General features: G+C 42.3%; 1 protein-coding gene across 8 annotated transcripts; it reads right to left on the bottom strand.

The window, feature by feature from the left end:
• Nucleotides 1-82: 82 nt before the first annotated feature.
• Nucleotides 83-26,050, bottom strand: tbcelb (tubulin folding cofactor E-like b). Of its 8 annotated transcripts, none has more exons than XM_029251275.1 (11): nucleotides 25,992-26,050; nucleotides 16,255-16,302; nucleotides 15,681-15,804; nucleotides 15,358-15,416; nucleotides 13,956-14,129; nucleotides 13,407-13,546; nucleotides 12,946-13,127; nucleotides 12,294-12,550; nucleotides 9,283-9,409; nucleotides 8,785-8,928; nucleotides 83-5,328 (listed from the first exon to the last, which is right to left on the bottom strand). In XM_029251275.1, coding segments are annotated over exons 3-11 (1,410 nt in total). In that variant the 5' UTR covers nucleotides 15,683-15,804; nucleotides 16,255-16,302; nucleotides 25,992-26,050; the 3' UTR covers nucleotides 83-5,003. The 8 variants fall into 8 exon arrangements, with proteins under 8 accessions (XP_029107108.1, XP_029107109.1, XP_029107114.1 ...); XM_029251276.1 differs by having other exon boundaries at nucleotides 25,986-26,037; XM_029251281.1 differs by having other exon boundaries at nucleotides 15,733-15,804; nucleotides 25,992-26,018.
• Between the last annotated feature and the right edge of the window lie 721 nt (nucleotides 26,051-26,771).

The raw sequence follows: 26,771 nt of genomic DNA, 5'->3' as shown, positions 1-26,771 counted from the left end.
ATGTTCAGGTGGGTTATGTGTGTAGGTCCTTAGAAGTGGTTACATAGGAATGGCAGTTCAAGTGAGTGGGGGGGGTGGGGAAGAAAAAATGATAGACGGTGAAAAAACATCAACACACGAGTAATCAGGTTTAAAATTAAATTCTTAAAGGTTTAATAAATTATTAGTTCATTGTCAGGGGTCGCTGAGAAACTTTCCAGGGCTCATGGCTCTTCTGATTTACACTACAGCATTGACCACAGCTGCCAACTTAGGAACATATGACTCCTTGCCATCTCTGCCTCATACTAGTAGTACAGTCTTGGATTGTGTCAAACTGTAGCTTTCTGCAGTCATAACTTTAAACAATATGATGCATCTTTAGTGCTGACCCCTCTCCCTTCCATTGAGTGAGCATAGAGGAGACACTAGAGCACACAAATTGCCATGTATCTTGGACACAGTGGCAAATCTATATTGAATGTGGTGAGCTGAAAATGTTGTGCAACTGCAGAAGCATCACTCGAAAATGCTCTGCTCATGTCATACTTCAGCAACAATTGTTTCTTTGGCTAAGCACTGTCAATAATGTTCTCCAAAAAAGTCTGAAAACATTTTGTTCATGGCAAGTATCGCATCCGGCAGGTTATGACCATTGTGACCCAGGCAAAGATGGCATGCAGCTCATTTTGAGTAGCTGTACCAAGAAGGTGGATGGTGTCTTTGAAGGTGGAGCATCTGGTCACCCATGCTTCACAATACTAGAGGAGCTTGCACTTCACAGTGATACTCCTTTACTAGTTCCTCTACAATGCTAACATTAAGAAGGTGACCCGTGCTCTCTCCACTGGCCCTTATAATCCTTAATCCTACTGGTTGCACTATGCATAAACCAGAGGAATTGACAGCATACTTCACAGATCTAACACTTTCTCCATACACATTTTAGTATATACCTTTTAAATATATTTCTTCAAGCACATACATTGGAACACTTCGTCAGTACTTACATAGCCAGGCAGAAAACATTCAATGAGTGAACATAAAGACTAGTTTCCACAGCTTGGGAGGAGAAAAAAAAAAAAATTAGGATGCATACGGTCACACCTCCTCTATCCTCCTTTAACAGTTTCCATTACAGTATAAGAATTTCCCCTCTTTATGCAACAGGCAGTTTTCCTGGCCCAACCTTTGAACAAGAATTTTTAAGTGCTAACAGATAAATAAAAGGCAATAACAGCATCTCTCTTCAGCAGCACCTTGTCTCTTTCTAACTGAATCCTCTCCATTCATCACACTTCAATGGGCAACTTCTGCTTTTCCACCCTGGGGTATGTGCTGCTGGTGTCCACTTCTGTGTTCTTTTGTTCCCCACACCAAAGCTGCGTAAAGCATCCAGCTTTCATTGCCCGTCACTAAGAATTCCTCCCATCTCACAGGACAGCCACTTCCTGGACAAGACTTTCCACGGTAAGGTGTTAAACCTTCTGCTGTAAAAGCTTGATCTATAGCACATTTCCCTATAAGATATGCTTACGTTCTTAAGAGACATTAACACCAGTGTTTCAACTCGGAGAAATGGAGGTTGCATACAGAACTCTCTTTCAGGGACCATGCAGATGTACTTCAACGCAGGGATAGAGGCAACAGGATAGCACACTGATCAAAAAGCACTGTGCAACTGCATCTCATACCTCATACCCAGATGGACTAAGGAAAATATAAAAATTAAAAGGTTTAAAAAAAAAAAAAAAACACAACAATGTCTGTTCAACATTAAACTAAAAACTCTAATGCTTAAAAAATGGAACCCTCCCCTTCCGCCGCCCTTGCCATCCTAGACTTCCAGCCCTCTGAAACGCTGTCTGGATCAGCACAATACACATGGCCCCATGTAGCATTCAGGGTTAATGCCCGATCACAGAGAAGGGTTGAGGCAGTAATGGGTTCCATCCAGAGTTTGTCCCACTAGTCCAGAACAAAGAATGGAAACGCCACTCTTAAAAAGCATCAGAGGAGTTTGATTTGTGATCATGAGTGACAGGTAATGGTAACACATAATACAGATGGACCACCATTTTTGAAAATGAATAACTTATCCTAAATGGCCACACTTGCAGAATACTAGGAATGAATACACTGACACAACAGTACAGGTCCCGTTGTCACATGGCCTTCCTTAGTAATGCTACACATTGACAGTGTCAGTAGGACCATTCCAAAAGACATTGTTCCTCAGGCAAGAAGGTGCTTTGAAATCTACCACTGTACTGTGTGCCACGTAAACACAGAATCAGATTCTAAGTGACAAGAATAGTCTCGCTCTATAAGTATAGTATAGTATTTTCAATCTATATAAAATCTAAACATAGCATGAAATGTACACTATTAATAAATGATTAATTCTCTTGATATTTTATGCAGTGGCAATATTCTTTCCGGGACACTTATCTCTCCCATAAAACTGAAGCAGGACATTGTCGCAAACAGCTTATTTTCTTTAAAAATGGCTGCAAAAAGACTGCTTTCCCCCAGAGGCACTGATTCCAATAAAGAATACTTCAAGCTAGAACTTTCAGGTGTTCCAAGATTTCGTTCTCTTTTGAACACGCTTCATCACCATTACACTGGATCTTGACATTGTCTTTTTCAGTCAAGAGAACACCATCTTAAAGGACCTGTGGTGGAATGTGATGCAGCTGTAGCATAATCAACATTAAATGACCAAAAAGAGTAGCCCCAAACTGGTAACAAGAATACCATTACCAGGGAAACGGTTGAGTTGGCATGGCAACCGTTATCTCACCAGCCAAGCTCTGAGAACTAACCCCAGAGCACACATGGTGCTGAATGGAAAGATCTCTCAGGCTGAAACAAAACGAGTGCTGGACCGGGTCACCTCTCTGACAGAAAACGTCTATATAGATCAAGGTGTTGGATGTCTACTGCGGTGTATGACTGGAAGGTTGGGGGTGGGCGGAGGACACAGTCCGCTGGGTGAACCCACTGTAACCCAAGTGCTGAGGAAGTCCTTTTGACAGTGGGGCCGGTGTGTGTTACACCCAGTTAGGGTTGTCTGTGCCCCCACTGAGTGGTTCTCCCCAAACACCAAGAACATCAAGCTCACCTCCACTGCCCCAGTGCTGATGACGCCCTGTATCATGTGCTCTCTGGCCTCACCATCTGGAAGGTAAGAGGGGGCCCATTTGCGGGTCGAGGAGATGGCAATCATGTCCAGGGAAATGTCTTTTATACTTGAAAACTCCATGTCCCTTAACACCAGCATATCTGCATTTCAGCAACCGTACCCCATGGGAGCATAAAAATGCAGTATGTTGGGGCTCTCCATTTCCCACTAGAACAACACCTCTACGAGACAGATTATTTCTGTTTAAACCACATTAAAACAAGGAATGATTGCATTCTTTCATACCCATACAATAAAAGAGAAGAATGGTGAATGTTTTGGGGGAAAAGCTGCCTATAACAAATCTCAGTCTAAATCTCAGTCTAAACAACTCAGCTCAGAAGTTCCAAGAGCTTCACTATTTGTTTTCTGAGGGTTGAAATGAGGCACCTGAAATTGGTAACTATATTCAAGCCATTAATGGACACCATCGATCGTATCCCAAATATATGCAAGACTTTTCAAGCATTATATTATAAGAGTCAATTCCTGGGATATAATTATACAGTGATCTCACTTATTTACATTATATATCTGGACTTAATATACTTCTGGAGGAGAGCTGTGTGAGCGGCACCAAACACACCACTACTCTACCATGGAACACCCAAAAAAATTAATGTTGTGCATTACCAGAACCAAAGAGTTTAGACCAATATATTCTCTTCTCAGTTTTGCTGGTAAAGAAAATATATATGGCCATTTTCCCATCCAACAGTCCACATTTTATACAAAACACTTCACACCAAGTGCCAATCAATCCCAAATTAACCAAGCTCAAAGGAAAACAATGTCTTTGTTGAGCGACAATATATCACAACCATGCACAGCATGTTGGAATCAACCCTGAGCAGTTCCAATATCAAATTTTGTATTTGTTCAATTTCTTTTTAACTCAAGTTACGTTATGATTATGAATTTGAACAATACATGATTTTATATTAAATGGGCATTCTCTATAAAGAGTTCCCTTTCTTAAAATAATGCTTCAGTGTAATCATTGCAACAACATGTCTATTTACTTTTAAACATTATTGGACTTTAAAGCACCTTATTTCTAAGATCGGACACTATTACCTTAGCAACCACTTTAATTTCAGTCCTATCTAGAATTGTTTGGAACCCAACACGTGGTCGGAAGCCTGCAAACATCTGTTTCGTGGGAATTAGCACGTGCAAAAAAGGTGAAGGGCTCAAACAAAATTTTTTAAAAAGTTTGACAGGTGGTGTTCTGATCCAAATGTCAGACACGCAGGAAGTGTATCTCTTGGTCCTCTCTATCAGTTGATGCCACCCTAATCCCCAGCCACACCTGAGATGGAATCACCTGGCATTATGCAATCTTGCCATGCTCCACCAGCACACAGTCCAGCATAGCTGGCCCAACACAGAAGATTGTCTGCATATGCATACCGGCCCTGGCTTCCTGCACAGGAAGAGGATGGACTGGCTCTTTGAAGATGAGGAGGTAATGCCACTGTCAATAAGAATAAAGAAATTAGGAAACCAAACCGCCCAAAATCACCAAACAAAATCTTGCAGGGATCAGTAAGAAAGACTTGTGTTGTGTGTAGAAGTGTGTGTTGTGTTGGTGGACACTCTGCCTCCCAGACACTGGGGCTTCCAAGATGAGGCATGTTGCCCTAGTGAGAACACTTTGTTGGCGCAAAGCAAGTCAAGAGAGTCAGCTGTTATTCCTGACAGGATGGTCCCTGTGGCGCATGGAGAGCGAACGGACCGGATGACTGTGGGGTAGGCTTAGGAAGGAGGAGGCTATCCAGTCTGGAGACGGGAGGAGAGCTGGGGATGCTGGGGCAGAGACATAATCTCTCTGTGGTCACTTGGACTTGGGTACCACAAGGATCTCATCCCCATCACGAATGTTATAAGAGTGCAGGACGCGGGAGCTGTACTTCATCTCCTCGGGCCCAAAAGCACAGCCCAGCTCCTTGTCGATGTAGTAGAGGCGCATGTTGGTGGTGGGCAGCTGTACCACTGTCCTCAGCTGCTTTTTCAGCTCAGCTACTGTCTGGTCTAGCCGGATTCTTGTTAGCTCCACCTTGTCCTCGAAGCGCACATCCACCTTGGCGTGGCAGCGTGGCCGCAGGTCAATGTCTGCCAGTGGCTCCAGCTTGCCGTACTTTGTAACCAGGCAGTGATACCTTGAGAAAAGAAGGGCACAGGCAGCCAGCCTGGTTAATACTAGAACAGGAGCACTCCACTATATGGTCTGTTTGGGTGTGTTCCTTTTTGTTCCAGTCCACTGAACAGTTTTATTGTGGCTAATACATCAGCTGAGTTACTGATTTTTTTTTTTTCTTTTTCTAAAATGGTCAATTTTGCATAATTTAGTAAATCTGAAAAAAAGGTATCAACAGAACAATTGTCTAATTTTCATTTTAGTTACTTTGCCTAAATAGAATGAAGTGTATTTATCAGAATATTTAACAGAATTTAATCTTAACTGGTTCATCTGAGACAAAAATAGAGACATGGCTATAAATGTTCAAATTATCCTTTATAGAGACTGAGCTCTTTTGCGTGTCAATCAGAAGCCTGTCATGTGTAGCAGTGTGACAATTTTCCGAAACCGCCTCTGAAAGGACTTATTTCAGAGTTTCAAAAAAGGGTACAGTTCTCTGTTCGGAACTCCCTCCACCCTTCCACAAAGCATCCGTGAGAAAGCGCTCTGTCCCACAGGATGCCTAGAGAGATAAGGGAGGAACGATTAAATAAAATGTTGAATAAAGGCTCGGCTTTGAATGTCACCGTAACAGGTGAATTAATCAGAGCAATTTCCCTTCCTTTCTACAATGTTAGCCACTAGTCCGAATTCAGCCCTGAGTCTTTACAAGGCATAGGGAATTCTCTCAAGCCAATTTTTTAACAATTTCACACAACATGTCATTCTTCTTTTTTACCGTTAACCCAGGCTCTTACGTGCAGGTCCTACATTCAGCGCCAATGCGCAGGCAACACAGACCTGACATTCCACTATCAGTATATACAGTTCATACCTGTTGCAAAATCCTGCTCAGATTTTAAGCAGAGAAATCCTTAATGCTGGATTTAAAAACAATTTTTTATTTCTCTGTGGATGAGTTTCTGATATGCTATGCCTAGAGACTACAAGGAAAGACAAGCACTGCACTAGTCCCACCTTACAGGTCATAATAAGCACTCCTGTCTCTGGACATAACTCAGTACTTTATAAACCAACTCATCTCAAACAAAGTTCAGGTACTAGAGAAATGACGAATCCTGACAACGTACAGCATGACCCTTCAATATTAAGTTCTAGTCATTTCCCAATCAAATCAGATGTTGACTGATAGATTAAACTGTTTTATGGTGCTGTGCCTTGTTTTCGCCCAAACAAACTGAAAGGAAAATCCTTCTGTTCTCAAGGAATACTATTGATGTACACCATCTTAGACTTATATTTTTAAATATAAATCAGAACCTCTGCAAATGTTCCTAAAATATAAATGAATGTGATAATGACTTTTACACATTTATAACACGTCCATATTTATCGATATCAAAATGAGTATTATAAGAACAAAGTGTAAACAGGTCTCCTTTATGGGATATTTGTCAATCTGAACACAACCCCGCACAGTGTCCAGGACTAGAGTTACTCAAAGTAAACTGACGCTCTTTAACAAATGGGTCTCAGAACCAGTCAGTGTTAAATCACTGCTTTGTTACTCTGCACTGAAGCAGAGGGCAAGTCGGAGTGCTCGCAACCCGCTTATGGGGCTCTGATCTCTAAAGGGAGAGGGCACGCTGGACCCGTCAGAAATGGGATAGCCAGCTTCTGTCTACTGCCCTGCCTACACACCACCTGGGAAACTGGCAAAGGGTCAAACGCTGTTTGATATTGGCTGTCCAAAAGAGGGAGAAAGACTGCGTGGGAGACTTGTGGAACCATGCAGCGAGTTCTTGCAGCGCTGGGTGAGACTGAACAGGTCACCTCCCAAGGAAGGGCTACCAGGTCAAGCAGGAGAGGGTATCGCTGCGTGGGAACCCGCCACTGGGCTCAGTCAGCATGCATCGCTGCACTGACACTGACGCCACTCACACTGGCATGGGTCAGACATGCTCTGACGAAGTGGTTACAAGTCCTAATAGTCCTCACAGGCTGTGAGGTCACTGTGTCTCTGAGGTAAGGCAAAAAGAGATTCAAAGCTCTGGCTATTATAATCCTGTAGAAAACTTCTGCAGTTGAGCTCTACTAAGACTCTTGACTCAAATAACACAGCCAATGCTGCACAGTGATTTAGTGATTTCATTAAACTGCAGAAAACAGGAATGGATCTGACAAGGAATCCGCAAGGAGGCAAAGAGGAGTGAAGCTCTTGACGAAAGCACATTTGATTTTGATTATGTGCCTTTGCAAGATCAGAAAGTGATGGCATTGACGTGCATACGTACAACCCCCTCAAGTTCTGCCACATGCACACCAGGAGCCCAACTCTTGTTTCAAATCCCCAAGCACAACCCCTTTGTCACTTGGTCCAAAAAGGCACTCTATCTGTGTCATAATGAGTCTGACAATTTGCGCAAATATGCCTTTAGAAGGGATATGTCAGCTACGATTACAAATGGAAATAGGTAAAGTGCTGAATCCATCTCAAAGTTGGGGGGGCGTACAGAGGGAGGAGGTATGGGGGGTGTGTGGAGGGGGAGAAAAATCAACCAGGCACCTTGTGTATCAGCTTTCTGATCAGAGTATTATTCACAAAGGAGTCATTGAGCAGCCAGAGACTGGCCACATTGTCTCCCAAAGGTTAGATTCCCCAATCAGGGACTACACTCTCACTGCAAATCCCCTCTCTGCATTCTCCTGGGGTTAAGTGGAATTTGCACAGTGAGGAAGGGTGCCCCGTTTCCCACCTCTTAAGATTCCCGGCAAAGGGGATGATAGCAGTACCCTGTTGAAGAGGAGACGCTCAACTAGGCCTTGACGTGCCTTATCGCTTTCTGTTGTGTCGCAAGACACTACATTTCGTTTCTCTGTACTTTAGGGACTTAGTAAGTAGGGCAGAGCTATAGATAGAAATATCATGGACTAATGAGTGGGGACAACCAGCCTGCCACCCAGCTGCAGCATAGACCACCATGGGAGAAACCACATGGCATTCCTCCCCTGCTCTGTGTGAGAGGCAAAGCAATGGAATTAAATAAAAACAAAAAAAAAATATGAACACACAAATAAATAAAATACCATAAATAAATGTTTTACCAGTAGAACAAAGCACAATGTACTGATATCAAATTCTGAAACTTCACCCATAAAATTGAACAAGATTCCATGGAAACTCATGTAAGTGTCTTGTTTTTCTTTACTATAGTAATGGTAAGAGCTGAAAAAGGACAAAAGGATAAATGTATAAAGCTTTCTGGAAAATCTCTACCCATGGTATCACAGAGTTCTGCTGCTTCTGCTGAACCTGAACAGACATTAAAAGGGGAAACTCTGAAACCACCTCATAGTCTGCAGGCAGAGGTATTATAGTTGCTGCTCTGATGGCTAAACCGAGTCAAGTGAAGTGTATGGCCTTGTGGGGCAAACACATGGCACACTGTGGAGCTCGTGTGTCAGCATGTTGTACCTGTAAGGCAGCTCTTCCTCAGGATAGTCCAGGTGATAACGGATGAAGAACCTCTCTGCGTCCTCTCTCTCCCCATCGGTCACCTTGCTCCCGTTGAGAACCGACACGGACGGCAGCCTGCAAGGGGGACATGTGTTTGTGTGCCTGCGCAAGAGTAAACGCACATGTCTAAGGCATGCCAGTGACAGCGCAACTGTGAGCATCACATCTGACATCCCAACTGTAAGCTTTAGTGTACAGTGTTCACACACGCCTTACTTAAGCTCATTCTGCGTGAGCACTGGACTGTGTGACTGTGAGTCAGCGTGAACATATATTGTTCACTTTGGGAAGGAAAGAGAGATGACGCAAATTTCTAAACCGAAATGCCCCACTATACAAATGCATGAGTCAGACTGTAAGCATCTGTACAGCTCCCAAGTATCTTCTGAACTTCTGAACGTTTTACAAACGGAGCTGCGAAAAACCGGGAAAAGGCCGCAGATGCGACACACTTACTGTGCAACAATGAGGCTGCGCCGCTCTTTGTTGGTGTAAGACTGTAGCAGCGGAATTCCCAGCAGTCTCACCTCCTCCAGCTTGGGGAAGAAATTCAGCTTCTCGATGTCCTCCCAGCTGTTCAGTCCTGTCATAAAAGCACATGAGACACACAAAGAAAATTCTTAATGAAAAAAGAATGCCCTTAAACATGGTAAGCTCAAAGTCTGGATGCAGGGATTCACTCTTTCATTGGCTTCCTGTAGCTGGCTGTATCAAGTATAAGACAACTGATGCGTCTGCTCCCCAGTACCTGCAGGACCTGATCACTCGCTGTGTCCAAGCCAGACTGTTATGCTCCTCCACTTCCGGCTACTGTGTTGGTCCCATTATTGAACCTCACAAGTTATCATATAAAGAATATTACATTATACACACACACACACATTTTCAGAACCGCTTGTCCCATACGGGGTCACGGGGAACCGGAGCCTAACCCGGTAACACAGGGCGTAAGGCCAGAGGGGGAGGGGACACACCCAGGACGGGACGCCAGTCCGTCGCAAGGCACCCCAAGCGGGACTCGAACCCCAGACCCACCGGAAAGCAGGACTGTGGTCCAACCCACTGCGCCACCGCACCCCTATTACATTATAATCTAGTGGAAACATTTTCTGATAACTGCTACAAATTCGATTTAAAACAACAGAACACTTTGTGAGTTTTTGATTGAATGTATTTAACATGTACCGTTTATTCATTGCTCAAGCTCAAAGAAAACACTTCCATAATCAGTTAAGATTGGGAAGAAAAATGTTGTATATGCTGGAATAAGTCCTCTGCTATCAAGAACCTAATGGCTTGTGAACCAAAGCAACAGTGTCAGTTATCCATCACCTTACACACAGAGTCTGAAGCCGCTTGTCCCATGTGGGGTCGCAGGGAGCCGGAGCCTAACCCGGCAACACAGGGCGTAAGGCTGGAGGGGACACACCCAGGACAGGATGCTAGTCCGCCGTTGCAAGGCACCCCAAGCGGGACTCGAACCCCAGACCCACCGGAGAGCAGGACCTGCTCAAACCCACTGCACCACCGCGCCTCCCCTCCATCACCTTACTCGAAAGTTTGTTTAAGTTTAGCAGCATTACTCAGACTTCCACTGAACATGATTACAGACAGACCTTGGCTCATATCTGTGATCAGATCCTTCTTGACTTGAGGGTCTAATCCAAACTCCCCAAGGTTAGTCTTGTCCTTTCCTCACACAAAGCGCTATTTCAGAATTTGCCCTACAGCTCTAATGCTATCTTCACTGATACAAGCAGTATGTGACTGAATGTCTTATCTGATGAATACATGTGATATTAAGTTTCTCATTTGAAAAGGCACTGAGCTTTTAAATGCTACGATCATTAAGCAGTTTCCATGATTTTGTACCTAACAGTCTATGAACAATTAAGGAACTTATTTATCTCAATGAAATTCAATACAAATTCAGTTTTTCTCAAATTCCATGAAAGTTGAAATCAATACAACAACACTGATGCACCACTAACAATTTGCTCAGGCCAACAGGAATTTAGTGTCTAGAAATGTAAAAACTTTAAGCCGTCCATTAATTCCATTCGTTTAAACTACTTTGCGCTGAAAAGTGCAGTTGCCCACGGCAACAAGCGGCAATTAAGTAGCTATGACGACCTACATGATGACACAAGAATCAAGAACATGTTCTCAACCAATTGTGATCCCATTATTTATTGGTGTTATTTTTTAAATTAATTTTTGCATGAAATGATACATTTGGATGCAATTTAGGCACAGAAGAATAAAAGTAAACTCTTACATTAATTAAATCACACAACTTAAGAAGCACCAAAAACTAGTTTAAGGCATTATGATCTTGAAAAACAAAGGTTTTACACCTTTAAGAACTTTAAGGCACTGTGGTATAAATTTCTATGTACAGTACTTTTAAATGTATGAATATGTGAAAATCTATGCCAACCAATCTCAGATGTTCAAGTTTCATGGACTGGTAAGATTGCTCCTATTAAAGTATAAGAAAGAATAGTTATGTCTGCTGGATTAAAAAAAAAAAAAAAAAATCAACTGACAGAATAAAAATATGGAGCAGCTACAAAAAAAATCAAGGATTAAATGAGTAATAAGCGTGTCATTACTTTTTAAAAAATAAATATTCCGCTCCGCATAACTGATTTATCCGGTAGCATCTGACCCTGGGCAAAGGCAATGGGATTGTGTGATTTGGGCTCATGTTCATCAACTGAGGTGTGTTTCACAGAATCTTTTGTTAGATTCTTCTTTTAAGGACGGAGGCTATGCCCATGTAAGTACTTATCCTGAGAATACAGAGAAGCTGATAGGACACGGATTAAAAGAATGGCAAAAGAGATAGATAAGATTCCGAACAACAGCTTGATATGGATCTTATTTCTGCAAAAACTTCTTTAAGGTGCAGTGGGGCTGGGGTGAGATTTTGTACCATTTTCAACCAGCCAACATCCCACCCACACACCAAAATCTATGTGAAAGGAGGTAATTTGGTGAGAAAAGCTGCTGCTATCAGCTCACTCATCTCCTCTCCTTTCAGGTTCATTAGAGCAGCAAGGCAGGGTGATGGCGCAGGCTCCCTGCCTCCAATGAGGCCTTGCGGGCAGGTGGGAATACACCTCTTCCTCCTTGGCTACATCCAGCCTCAGGAAACACTACCTCACTGTGCAATTACTTCAGAGGGATTGGGGACATGCTCATTCCTCCCAGACACTCTGGAAGTGTCAACTGGCCTATTAGTGCAGTTTGTTATCAATTTTCAAAGACTATGCAAAGACGTTTAGGATCATATTTGATCCTAAAGGCTTGCCAGCATACTGTGAAATTAAATGCTACACACTGCAACTGAAGAACTCTGTCATTAAAACGCAACAACATAATGAAGAACCACATGAACACTCGGATGCATACTGATCTGGCTTTCTGCTTGGAGGAGAACTAAAGGCCAGGTACACAGCTACCTGAGTTGTGCAGATTGATGCTTCGCAGGTTGGGGAAGAGCCGGCGCAGGGCTTCCCCGGAGTCCTCAATGGAGGAAAGATTGTTGTTGGCCATGACCAGCGTATCCAGGCCAGGGAACATGGGGCCAAACTTGCGGACCTCACACCAGTCCTGCAGGTTGTTGTCAGTGATGTGCAGCAGACGCAGTGACGGGCAAGGTGATACTGAGGGTGTCACCTCCTCATACTCATTAAGGCACAGGAAGAGCTCCTCCAGCCTGCAAGGACGGGTAAAGCAGAATGTTGATTCATTCCCTGGGAAGGAAGTGACAATCTCCCTTGTTGCCCTCCTTGCTTAGTGTTATCTATGGTTGAAACGCAACAGTGGGCATCCCTCCCTGTGTTATCTTTGTGGCTGGGCTGTGGACCAGGGCTTAACCAATCTAACACTTGCACATGTTGCCTACTGAAAATGACTTACACAAGCTGTTTACATCTGTCTGTAAAGCCTACAGTGCCCCTTAACCAGGTCCTTAAACTAACTACTATCTTCCAGTGCCAACTCAAAGAAACTCAAATTTCTAGTTGGCCACCTTTGACCTGTTCATCTTTGTGTTCCATAAAATTCGTATTCCCTAGAATCCCCATCCATGTGGCAAGCAGCATGACTTACTCGGGGATCTCCCTTGTGAAGGTATGCACAGTCTCCCAAGAAACACGGGTGTTATTGAGGACCAGCCGCCGCACTCTGACAAAGGCCTCGGCGCAGCTGGTGTCCAGCGGTGACTCGCTCAGCGGATTGGAGCTCAAGTTCAGGAATTCCAGGTTTGGGATGTTGGACACAATCTTGCTGATCTGTAGTTACAGGTAACAGCTGGCATTATGGCAAGTTTGAAGGAAATGACTGCAGTTCACCTCTGAACTAATTATATGACACATACAAATTAGACTTTATGTTTGGATTTTTTCCAAAGCAGAGATGAAAGAACTTAGACAACTATGCAGCAACAACAGAGCCTGAGGCTTGAAACAGCAACTTTTTGACCACAATACCTGTCCATAACTACTAGGTCACCTGCTGGTTGAAAGTGGATAGTTTGAGCGTTTGTGAGCATTAAAGGGTCAAACACCCACCTCTTGCCAGTCCTGCAATTTATTGTGGGAAAGGTCTAGCTCCACCACATGTGCGCAGAAAGCCGAAATCTCACCCTCATCACCAGCCCGGCTTATCCCGCACCCATTCAGCACCAGAACACTGGGTAAGTTCAGGCGATCTGGGTTTGGGCAAAGAAGGAAGAACAAAACAGCCAAACACTCATGGTTTCTTGTGAATAATATTAAGTACCCATCAAAGCACTTAATATTATAGGCAGTACATAAGGACATACAACCAAAATTCACTTCTCTTTAAAATTGCAAAGCTCTCTCAGATCTTGATGCATACTGTGCCCTCACAATGCCACACAACAAAAACTGTGCAGCCCATACATCCAGTAAACCTTCTATTTAACATGGGCTCTCTCAGATAAGGGGGAGCTTTGAATATTCAAAAAGTGTCCCAACAAGACCATGAAGCTTCAACCGTTTCATCCAGAGTCCGTAGGACAAACATAGCCATATAATGAGCCTCATTGTACTGGATTCATCCGATGCTGCCAAGGTGGCTAGATCTCACCATCTCACCTTTCATGGGTGAGCCCTGTGGGCCGGATGGTACTACTACCAAAACCCCTGGGCCAGGCCCCCGACGATACGGGAAGTTATCTGGGCTGTATTTCTCACTGATCGCCTCCAAGAAGGTGCGACCTTCATCTCCACAGGGATCCATAGCACAGTCTGTCATGACATCTCTGTTGTCTGTATTAGATGGGTGAAGGAAAATGGACAGAGTAAACAGCTAAATAGGACAGGGAAGTCAAACAACAGAGGCAAGAGATCCCTCATCTGTACTTCACCACCAAAGACACTGCTTGCCGTGCCATCAAGTGAGTAGACTTTAAATGTTCTCCGACATGTCACTGCCATCAAAAGAAAGTCTTTGTCTCTCCAGAAAAAACAACATTGTACGCTGCTTGGAATGTCCCAGCTCTACTCAGGAGAGACAGGCAAGACATCCAATTAAAAACCACCGAAGTTCCGCTGGTGGCATCTCAGTATGGCAATTCCGTCTACTATTCTTTACATCGCAGCAATCAAAATAAAAATCATACTACAATGGAAAGAATCTAGGAAAAGAAAAGGCTCATTCAATGACATAATGAAATACAAATTATCTCCAAACTGAAGGACAAAGGGGGCTAAAGCATTTCGTGTATAACGTGCAAACTGATGATGGAAGAATTAAGCAAATTACACCTAAAACAATATGTAGTATATAAATCAACAGCTACATTTTTGCATTCCTTGGCAATTTCCCCCTTGCTGTAACTATTGTTCCTGTTAGAGAGAAGAGAAAAAAAAAAAAATCAATGTTGCAACCATTTCTCTAGTTTAAAGGCCTAGGATGAGGGGCGTCCTCTCTTGATAGATAGGAACCTATGGAGCGTATAGAACTGCTGCGCAAGAACACCCTGCACTGCAGATGTGCCTTGTTGCTTTAGGATAAGAAGTATAATAGAGAAGGTGAAAGGGTTAAACACTGGGTCATATAATATGTGGGTGAGATAAAGGTGTTTTTGTCTTTCTCACGGGAATGGACACGATGTTAAAGAGTGCTGCTCGTGGGATAGTCTGGCAAAAAAGTGGTGTAATGTGGTTATTAACTTTTTTCATCAAGTGTATATGTAACTTACAACGTATACAAGCACGAGAAAAACTGCTGTAAGCTGGATCTCTCTGCAAGCTCCTGCGAGCGTGTAGACCGAGTCCCCGGCGTCGTGAAATAATACTGGCCGAGTGTTACTCTCTCCTGTGATTCTTTGATTTTACAGCTACTACATTCCTCTGAGGTCTCAAAATTTAAGGAGAATTTCACCTCCTCTACATCTCCAACACCTGCTACAATTTACAAGACCACCCAGTGCGACCTACTTGGACCTGGTCAGTGGTGTCACCACACAGGAACGATGATGAGGTGCGCTCTCACCTGCAAGCGGAGCAGCGTCCCGGTCCTGTGGTCCCACAGTCGCAGTCTGCCTGCTGTCCCTTCGTATGAGAAACATGTTGAAGAAAGACCCAAGGTCCTGCCTTTGATACCTGTCCTCCATTCACTGCCCACATACCACTTACACACCTGGGTCAGGCAATTGCATTTTAGCCATACTTCCACCATTTAGAAGTCATACAATTTTAATATGGTGGGTTTATTGCTGATTTTAGTAGAAATTACTAATGTACAATACAACATTCAGTACTACACTCAGTTGGGATTATAGCAACATAACAGTAAATAATAATTGTACAACCTACATTTATGCTCTCCTGCTCCTCTACAAACAGTCATAGGTGAGTGTCGCCTCACCCTGTGACAGGGGAGCTGCAGAATGTGGCTGTGACCTCTGACCCCTCCGTGGTTCCCTCTGAAGCGGGCTGTCTAAGCAGTGAGGCACAACGTGGCAGTCTGAGAGCACAGCTAAGCGACAAGGACAGACACGTGTCTCACGGAAGCACCGCAGCACCTGCGGAAGTGTCACATCCACGGCGCTGTGGCATCAACACATCTGAAAGTCATACAATGTCCTGCGTCCACAGCAGAGAAAATGTGCTGCGCGTATGACAGTCCTGTTGTTCCCGACTTATCGATGATGAAAGCATTCAGTAATGAATCTTCCAGTTATTACCAATATAGCTGATTACATTTTATTAGTCGACTGGTTTATTGCATGAAATCATAGCAAAGAACTTTCCCCCGAAACACTCGAGCTGACTTGACATTTTCTGGACATTGGAGGACATGTTGGTGTCACTAAAGCATGTGAACCTTAATCTGCTTGTGTTGAAAGTTTGTGTTTTTCATGGATGAGAACGGGGATTCTTGCAGTACCTGCAGCTTTGTCCGTTCCACTTTGAGAGCTCCGGTGATACTCTTGGCCTAAAAACAAAAGCACACCAAGACTTAGAAAAATTATGTTGTAGGGAAGCCATTAATCAAATTTACAAAGATATTCTGCCTGTGGGTGAGTGACAGAGAGAGTGTGTTGCACTGATGTATGGATGAGTGACCCATTGTAAGTAGTGTATCTAGCAGTGTAAGTCACCACGGCGAATAAGGTGTGTGATCTGATAACACTACATAGAGTTCATTGGAAGTTGCTTTGGACAAAAGCGTCTGCTAAATAAATAAATGTAGATGTAAATGTTCATTTGTTTGGTAGTGAATTTGGGTAGGATAACGGGCATACAAGAAACATACTTTCGAAGAACTTAGGATCATTCAGAAATATTTGACTTTTAACTCCAAATGTGATCCTCAGAATACCAAAAAAGTAACTCAAAAGAAAAGGAACCCCCCCGACGCCCGTCAATGATCAGGCCTATCAGGTTCACCCCGCTATCAGGCTCAAGAGGCATCTTTCCATAACTTGTTAAAACTGAACTGGACTTTCGCCACTCTGGCTCAAGGCAACCAGCACAGACAGCCATCTTTCACCCCAACTGCAAAGTCCTACTGAAGTAGGTGTCACTGTGAGCCTCTGATATTCAGTCTTTCCAGTTTCACCTTTCGTCAGAGACCAAAGAGGAGCCGTTACCAAACAACCCATACTGAATGTAGAGACTTGCCAAAGAAGGTAAACAGTGGGCAACTTTGTGCAAAAGCTTACTGTCATCAAACCGTAGATTGGAAACGTTTCACAAATGCAGGGAAGATCACGTAGTTTTTATAGAACTAATTAAAAACCAGATACTCACAGAAAGGTGTGTTGGTTCTATCAAATAAAACTATTATCATGGCAACACACAGTTGTTCTGTTCAAGACATTCAGTTGTTGTACAGGGATTTTCCCCTGAGGCAAGGGAGCAAATTAAACTATGAGAAAAGAACAAAAAATATAACGTACATTATCGGTTTATTGAAACTAAGATCGAAAATCAGGGAATCATCGCCCAGAATCATTTATGAGACGCAACTTCCACGGCATTATTAAGCAAACTGAGGTATATCAGGAATTGCTGGACTACAACAATTTGGTTTGCCTTGATTAACTGAATAGAAAATGTGTACACTAATCTTATTTTTTCACTCACTCTTCCACCATGACTGACCTCTGGAGAATCCCAGCTTTGCAACAGTTAACAGTTCCATATTGCTCTAGTATCTGTAGTTTCAGCCTGAATTATCTTTGCTCGTCAAAAGGTTGAAAAAGTCTGAAACATGGATGAAAATTTTTTCCACATCGGCAACTAAAACATACAAGCTAGGATTTAGAAACTGTTTTAAACAGCAGTTTTGTTAGAATGGATTTGACTAAAAATAAACATTTTGTCGATATTTCTATTTTTAGTATATATGAAGTACACTCCAAAAAAAAATTCTTTTCAAGATAACCTTGAGCATTTCTCTTTTTTCACAAGTTTTTGCATCTTGTTTATTAGTAAGGCTCAGGGAACTAGGAGGAATTATTTCAGTGTCAGTGAAAGATGTGTAGTCATTTTTGTTTGTGTTTATTTAGAAGGCAATAAGTAAATTTACATTTATTTACTTAGCAGATGCTTTTCTCCAAAGCGACTTCCAATGAACTCTATGTAGTGTTATCAGCCCACTCACCTTATTCACCAAGGTCATTTACACTGCTAGATACACTGCTTACAATGGGTCACTCATCCATACATCAGTGGAACACACTTGCTGTGTCACGCACACACTATGGGGAACCTGAACAGCATGTCTTTGGACTGTGGGAGGAAACCAGAGCACCCAGAGGAAACCCACGTAGAGAACATACAAACTCCACACAGACCGAACGGGGGACTAACCCACATCCTCTCGCACTGCCCAGGCGCTGTGAGACAGCAGCGCTACTCTCTGTGCCACCGTGCTGCCCCTTACAGCTTAGATCTATTATTAAAAAAAATAAATGACATTACTAATAATATTCTTCCAGATAACCCTTCAAAAGAACTAAAAAGCTTAATGCACCTTTAGGCTTTTTTATTTTTAGATTGATGTCAGAAAAAAGGCAGCTTCACAATACATACACGCATCGAAAACAGTGTGAGTGAAGGATGCTCTTGCGGTTGAGTAAACTCACGATGGAACACTGTACAAATACACCCAGTGGCTGTACCGCACAGTGCCCCCTATTGCTGCCTTTCCGTCTCACACCGGTGCCTCAGTTTATGAACAGGTGAATTACACATTTTCAAAGATACAAACAGTAGTCAGTGCATTCATTTACTTTAAGTACACCCTTTTCACGTATTTTCTCTTATTTCTGTTTGGGTATGGGTGGGCAGTGTGGGAATGACCTTTTATAAATAGGGATGTTACCATAAGGTGCTTTGGAGAACAGAGTCGGCTAAATACGTGTAAATACAGTGCAACAAACATGATCTGTGTTTGCGTGCCAAGCTGACAGATACAGAACAGCTCATTCCTTATTAATTCAAATCATTTTCACAGTAAATACAGCTTATACATGGTGATTGTGCAGGCTCCTGATCAATTACAGGATGAGAAACAGTACACACGAAAAGCCAACAATCAGGACTCAGGAACAGTAGCTCAAAGTTAATAGGATTAAAATTTAAATCTTATACAGTATTTCATGTATTACAGCTAAACTAAATTCTGGGAGGTCTGTCTTATTAAGCTTTTTTGAACTTCTGATCAGAGGTGGTTAGAGCAGTTACAAATAATTACAGAAGAATATTACTTTTTCCTTTCTTAAAAAAACTACTCAAGCAAAAAATCTCATAAATTATAAGGTCAAAAAAAAAAAAAAAAACCTAGTGAAGTTCATCCATCCCTTATATAAAATGGGGTTGTGTATTTTCAAAACCTGCTTATGACATCTTATGAGAATTTATACACTTTTGTTTTTTACAATGGGCTTACAGTTCAGTACTGTGCCATTTATACCTGTCATGTGGTCATTTTACTTTATTGCACAATCCGGACACCTAACACAAACACACGTCAATCACACACGTACCTCGCACAGGTGCTTGCTCACAACACAACTCTCGTTTCTGCTTATCAGTTCAGAGTAGTTAGTCAATATGACAACAAACAAACACAGAATAAACACTCATGGGAACATATAAGAAAAATACTGAACAGAATAAATTAATTTAAATATGTACATGAAGTTAAGTATGCTTAGTGTAAGGCAACATGGAGTAATTCAGAACAAGTAGCACAATCAAGGCTATTACAGTAGAAGGTGGGATAAAAACCTGGGTCCATTTAGTCCTTGCAGAAATAAACTAGAAATATGAAACAATTATCAAAGTTATTTAAATCACTGGGAAGCTTTCAGAGAGCAGGGTTGAGGATGTGAAAATTTTGTTTTTGATAGGATTTACAGAACAGTAGCTGGTGAGGGACAGCAGTGATGGACTTGAATACAGGGAATGGCTGGATCTTCTCTAGCAGTGTTGTACAACCTTCTACTGCCTGGGAAGGTTTAAGTAAAATGTGATGGGGATATTCTTCTTCCTCCCTCTTCCCTCAGTGCTGCTGTATGCATGCTGCCACACACACAAGCAACTGTAATAAAACAGCTTTAAAAATACAAACACCCTTACACAGGTATAAATAAAAGCCTTAATCTCACGATCAAAGGAAGAACATCTAGTGTCAAACATTTGCACAGCATAGTGTTCACGTTTCGCGGACTGACATATATCAATACCATTAAATTAAACGAGAAAAACGATGTGCTCCCAATCCACAAAAGCTTCACCCATTTCATTCCTCTTGAAACATGCAAAACTCTAAACACTGGGAAAATCTCACCCAAAATACAGTCCAAAATAACATCACCGCTCTGGTCACCTTTAAATCCAGCCTTAAAACCCATGTGTTTAAAATAAACTTATAAATAACACATTTTAATGCTCCCTTTTCTTTTCCTTTGTTGCTCACAATTTATCTTACGTTATTGTTTCTTTATTACTTTTTTTTTTTTTTTTATTTTGCCCTTCGAGTTCATGGCAGCACACAAATCTGGATCAGTCTATGTGAAGTTTGCAAGTTTCTCCCTAAAGGGCTCTCCTATTTCATAAAACTACTTATAACTGCACAGCCAAAATGAACTGCGTTTCCACATGCAGCCATTAGTTTGAAGCAAAACGTACTCAGAATGGAAGAAAAATAGGAGCGAGTGCACTTTATTTTTTCTCCCAGTTCACAGCTTGGATTTGGTGTTCCTGAGTGTCAGTGATTAATGACAAATGCTGCACATGCTTATGGGACGAATGGGTCAACAATCAGTGTTCAACGGTGGTTTGTGAAGACAAAGTATTTTTATTTTCAATCATTTCACAGGAGGTCTCTGAATATTCGTGTAGCTTGAATTTAAGAGAAAATGTTAAAATGTAAAGAATTACAAATTATGTTTTACTGTAGCTATATCCAAGATTTTTACACAACCAAACCTGTCAAAAAAAAAAAACTGAAGGACATCAGTTTCATTAAGCTTTTAGTCACAGTGTACGCAAGTTCAAAACAGCCTCAAGTTAATGAAGACTGGAAATACATATGTGAATAATACACTGAATGAGAGTTTGTGGAGATGACACATTTTTACTTATTGTAAACTAGTTTTAATGTAGTAAGTTATAGGGTTTTCAAATTTAAACACTGAGATGTATGGTGGCATGTCTGGGGTGTACCCTGCCTCCAGGATACAGAGGCCCCACACCATAACCCTACACTAGAGAAGTGGGTATGTTTGTCCCCATCACTTTCTTTTGGTCTAAGCACCCAGTAGCCGATTCTCGTTCTCTATGGGAACACGAGAGCAAGTGCGCGTTTTTCCAGTATGTTTTAAAAAAAAAATTATTTCTGCCTCTTAGAAGTGCTTATGTACAGATTGTTAAAATATTATTTATTTTTTTTTTAAATCAAGTTAGGGTGAAGTTTTGCACTCCTTTAAGTACTCTCATCAGGTACAATAAAACTGCAGCATGACGCTCGCCGCTAGTGAAGATACCGTCCTACAGTTAATTTTTTTAATAAACACTACTTCAAATGCTTCAACCTAAGTTGTTTTGACACTATGACAAAAATTAGACACATTTGGGACAAATTCCTTTAACATGAGATGAGACACAAGATCTATTATACAGAGCTATCTATTTATTGTACATATTGTAACGTTAAGTTTAATTCTGAAACTGTTCTATTCTAATTTTTTGAAACAAATTACGTGTATAAAGTCAAAAGCCCCAATTACAATGCTTCTTTTATTGCCCTACAGCCTTTAAAAAAAAAAAAAAAAAAAAAAAAAAATTCTTGGATGTTGCTAACTACCTGCAAAAAACTAAGTAAAATCAAAAAGCTGAATAACTGGATTAAATAACTTGGGGGGCCTTAATACTTGGTGGAAGTAGCAATTCACTTGAATTACAGCCTTGAGTCTGTGTGAATATCTCACCAGCTCTGCACACCAAGAGGGAGAAACATTAGCCTATTCTTGTTATAGAATCATTCAAGCTCAAAGTGCATGGTGGCCGTTGATGGACTGCCCTCTTCACATCATTCTAAGGATTGTCCATAGGACTTAGGCTGGGGTTCTGACTAAGGCACTCAAAAACATTTATTTTCCTCTCCTTCAGCAACTGCATGGTTACTTTGGCAGTGCACACCGAGTCATTACGTTGAAAGATGAACAATCTTCAGCTTTGAACTTTGCAGTGGGCTGCACACTTTCTTCAAGAATTCGCTTGTTATTCTGCACCATCCTTCTTCCCTTCTGTCCTTCCATGTGCCTCAGTTTCAGCTAAGGAGAAAACATCGCCACAACAGCTGCCACAACCACACTTTACTGGAGGAATAGTGCTCTTTGGATGGAAAGACATGCTGGGTTTTCACTACTTTGCATTCCAGCCCAAACGTTTAGAAGTTGCCTTTAAGCAAAACAAACAAGATTTTGTGTTGGGCCATCAAAGAGTGGCTTTTCTCTTGTCACTCTTTCATTCAGACCAGGTCTATGGAGTGCTTTTGATAATGTCACATGCACAGTGACCATAATTTCCCATGAAGACCTGTAACTCCTTCCAAGTTGCCAGTGTCCTTCTTGCTTTTTCAAGCAGGATGGGTGACGTTTTATACCCATGATTATTAAAGGCTGCGTGCATTCTGGAACTAACAAACCACATGAGAAAATTGTAATGAGGGCACATTCTTTAAAGTTGAACTCCTGAATCTGTACTGAAGAGATATCATTGTGTTGCAAAGTATGCATAGCTGTGACCATGACGGTCTACGTGCCTTATGCAGACAGTGTTTGTTCATACTACAGGTATGTTTGTATTGTTATTCTTTTCTGTTAAAATGTACTATACAGCAAACTTTCAAGTTACATGGAAGAAAGCACTCTTTGAAAATTTCTACTAGAAGGAGGGTTACTGTGCTTAGAATCTAGCATAGAGATGAGTCAATCTTAACACACTAGACCAGAGCGTATGTCTGGCTGTGACTGTGATTGTCTCCTTGACCAATGTCAATATCTTTTGTTTATCTTACAGATTTGCAGAACAGATACAACCACCCCATCACTGTTTACGACTGTCCTACTTGTGCTCTAAGTTACATTAACTTATTCAACATATTTATTTTAAATTACTTTTCTAGGGGGTCTGGTGGCGCAGTGGGTTGAACTGGGTCCCGCTCTCCGGTGGGTTTGGGGTTCAAGTCCCACTTGGGGTGCTTTATGACGGACTGGCCTCCCGTCCTGGGTGTGCCCCCTCCAGCCTTACACCCTGTGTTGCCAGGTTAGGCTCCGGCTCCCCTGACCCCCTATGGGACAAGCGGTTTCAGACAGGGTGTGTGTACTTTCCCAGGACTTCTGGCCTCTTTTCTGCCCATGAATAAACTAGATTGTCAATAAAGGCAATACAAAACGGACCTTTAACTGGTCAACACTAAACTAATTGATCCCACTGTACAGAGTAATGTCAAGCCTCTACAGTATTACTCGCTGCTCATTGGTTAGGTGCTTTACACATGTCTATAACAGTCCATGACACATCCTTGCCCACTGGACAGTCGGTAATGAAGTTATGTATGATTGCTTATACCCTAAAAGTTGACATTTTGAATTCTGCTCCTGCTCTGTTGCCTTGAAGGAATGCTCTTACCTTTAAGTGATCCACTATAAAAGCTATACTCTGTAAACTGAGAAATTACTGCAAGTTGCACTACACAAATATGTTGGGTAAATGCCAAATGAATTAGGCGATTATGGGGGGGATATTTAAAAAAAGATACAAATACGGAATGAGTAAGAGGCCATAGACTTCCACCCTAAACCTAACTACCCTAGCAATTCCTCCAGAGTTCTCAACCCAGGACAAAGCTGTGACTGGCACCCAACAAAGGTAAAATGTATTCTGCAGAAGACAGCTGATTGTAAATAGGTGTTGCTGGTTTATGGTAAAACAAACAAACAAACAAACAAACAAGCACCTTCAGAACCGCTTGTCCCATACGGGGTCGCGGGTAACCGGAGCCCACCCGGCAACACAGGGCGTAAGGCCGGAGGGGGAGGGGACACACCCAGGACGGGACGCCAGTCCGTCGCAAGGCACCCCAAGCGGGACTCGAACCCCAGACCCACCGGAGAGTAGGACCCGGTCCAACCCACTACGCCACCGCGCCCCCTATGGTAAAACAGATCAAGTTTAACTAAAATCCAAACAGTCAACTATAACCAATCAAATCCATAAGTGCCAGTGAGGAGGCGATGCTATTGGTTAACAGTAAGTTTCTCTCATTGGTTTCGGGAACAGCAACAGCCAATGAAATCCATGGAAGTTAGCTGAAAATGAGGAAGTGCTAAAGATGTTTTATCTGCAAAACCTATTTTCCTGTAAAAATATATTTCTTTGTTTACAAATGTAAACAAAAAGTATCACTGCCAAAAGCTACACTGAAAAAAAATACAATTTGTCCAGAAAGACAGGGGCAGCTGGTAACATAGTGGTTAAAACTGCTGCAATGAATGGAGCCAAAGATCACTGGTTCAAATTCCACCTCCAGCTGTAGTACTATAGCTACAGAGCACCTGTACTTTATTTTATTTTGACTACATGAAGCCAATTTTACAGCAAATTCTCCCATGTTGCTGAAGATCTCTATCATACAGTAAAGAAAATAAAAATAACCTACTGTACTGTAGCTGTAGAGCAAGGTACTTACTTACCATAAATTGCTCCAGTAAAAATTACCCAGTTGTATAATTGGGGAAACAGTAGTAAGTATTTTAACACTGTAAATCACTCTGGAGAAGGGAGTAAGCTAAATGACTAAGTACAGTAAGTATATGGCAATGGAGTAACCATTACTACAGATATGTATTGTAGTTTATTATAATATATCGTGCATGTCATGTGTGTTAAATTGAAGCATTCAGAAGGGGGGGGAAAAAAAAAAAAAAAAGTCCTAATCTGATTTCTCAGAAGGTCAGTAATTGAGCTCAGAAGGAGAATTAAGTTAAATGAAGTAGGTCACTTTCAGAGAACAGCTGCATGCGTCTCCTCTTTCTTCAGCCATATACTCGACTTAGAATAAGTAATTCATGTATTTGCCAAGATTTCTAAAGCTGCGTTTCATTAGTTGCAACTATGGATATTAACTGTAACAAACAAAGTAACTGTCGCTTCTGAATCATGATCATGTCCTTTTCAGTCATATGTGAACCATACCATTCCTGTTGACAATACACACTGGTAATTTAATCACGACAAACAGAGATTAATATATAAGAATAATAATTTATGCATCTGACCTGTGTTATTGAGGGTACAAGGATGAAAACGCTTTTCAACGCGGAGAAAATGGCCGCTAGACTGCAAGAAGAGCGTTTGTTTTCATTTGGCCAACTCTACTTTTTTCTTTTTTTTTTTTTTTTTTTTTTTTTTTTTTGGTCCAGGGGTCGGACAGTCTGATCCTCGTCCAAAGGGGAGGGGGGAAAAAAGAAGGGGAGAAAAAAATAAATAGATAAAAACGCACAAAGACAGCAGTTCCAGTGGAGACGCTCATTCCGAAGCTCTCTCTCTCTCTCTCTCTCACACACACACCTGCACTGGCACTGCTGTGCTGACTCTACACACCGCACCGTCAGTGCAACATTGACACACTGACTGATGAATAACGCCGATACGGCCGCTCATTCATTTCATTATGAGCTTTGGCAGCTTTCGGTGTGGAACAAAATTAGTCTCAAGCGAACATGAATGAGAGCATCTCGCACCGTTTTCGATTAAATTCGGGCAAACTCGTCCCAGTTGTGCCGGCGATGCTCGCTATCGAGACGCTGTGTGTTACTGGTCAGATGAGATGGAGGCAGAGGCAGAGGCAGAGCCAGAGCGGACGGACACACACACACAGGCAGCAGCAGCGGGCAGCCCTACACAACAAGGCAGGATCTGAGACAGACACACGGTGACGGTCCCCCAAGATGAGCTCCGTGACCCCAACTGTCCACACCGGCCAGGACAACATTTGCAGGTGTCACTAAACAAAAGAGCAGCATTCTAGAAGCTAAACCTCAACAATGCGGTCACGTTCGGAGAGTTTCGCAAAACAGTATTTGAATTAAAACTCACCCCTACCTCCAGCTCACTATGATTTTGTTATTGTTGATCAGTTGTCACCCAGACCCCCCCCTCCCTATCCTGGAAGTGACGCAGCACGCAAGTACACCTGAAACCCGTCCGATGCACCGTGCAACACTTCTGCCAGTGGCTCCTTCCTCCCCCCACAACAAACGCTCTTATTTGCTGAGCCTTCTGTACGTCGCGCCATGGACCAATGAGAAGCGAATGCTTGTTGAAAGCGAAGAAAAACAACGACCCGGCCCACGCGCATGCGCATAAATTAAATATGTTTATCTTTGCGTGAGGGCGTCAAGCAGAAATCCTGCGGTTTCAGAAGTGTCCTTTGAACCGTTGCGCGTGCACGGCGTTTTAAAAAATGCGCGATCCTCGGTCCTTTCCGTGTTACTTTCACCGGCAGTGAGGTCGACCTACAAGGAAAGGAACATTTATAGCTCTTGATTTGTTGACGGACATAGTTCGTTGGATTTTAATAGATCATTTATTTTTGTCCTCTAGATGAAGTTTGTTGTAGTATTTTATTCTTGAACTTCAACACAGTCGCCAGCTGAGCATGATCTGACTACATGAGCCTCATGAGCCTATTTGATGCAATGGAGGAGCATCAAAAGCAGAATTTAGTTGTTTGAGCGAATGAAAACGTGGCCAGACTTGACTTGTGCCATAGCGCGATTAATCTAAAGGTTTTGGTCTTCAAATCCCGGCCCGAGGTCGTTCTGTCCCCTCCGCGTCATTCTGCTACTGTTTCTCGCACGTAAACGCGTCACTCATAACACA

Source organism: Scleropages formosus, chromosome 4, assembly GCF_900964775.1.
Source record: "Scleropages formosus chromosome 4, fSclFor1.1, whole genome shotgun sequence".
Classification (NCBI taxonomy): domain Eukaryota; kingdom Metazoa; phylum Chordata; class Actinopteri; order Osteoglossiformes; family Osteoglossidae; genus Scleropages; species Scleropages formosus.
The sequence above is the reverse complement of the archived record's forward strand: the minus strand, read 5'-3'. Positions and strand labels throughout refer to the sequence as shown.

Coding starts and splice junctions, on each gene's coding strand:
- tbcelb (XM_029251275.1), bottom strand. Junction 13,547..13,955: donor ACAGGGCTCACCCATGAAAG/GTGAGATGGTGA, acceptor GCCCAAACCCAG/ATCGCCTGAACTTACCCAGT. Junction 13,128..13,406: donor AATTGCAGGACTGGCAAGAG/GTGGGTGTTTGA, acceptor CTGTAACTACAG/ATCAGCAAGATTGTGTCCAA.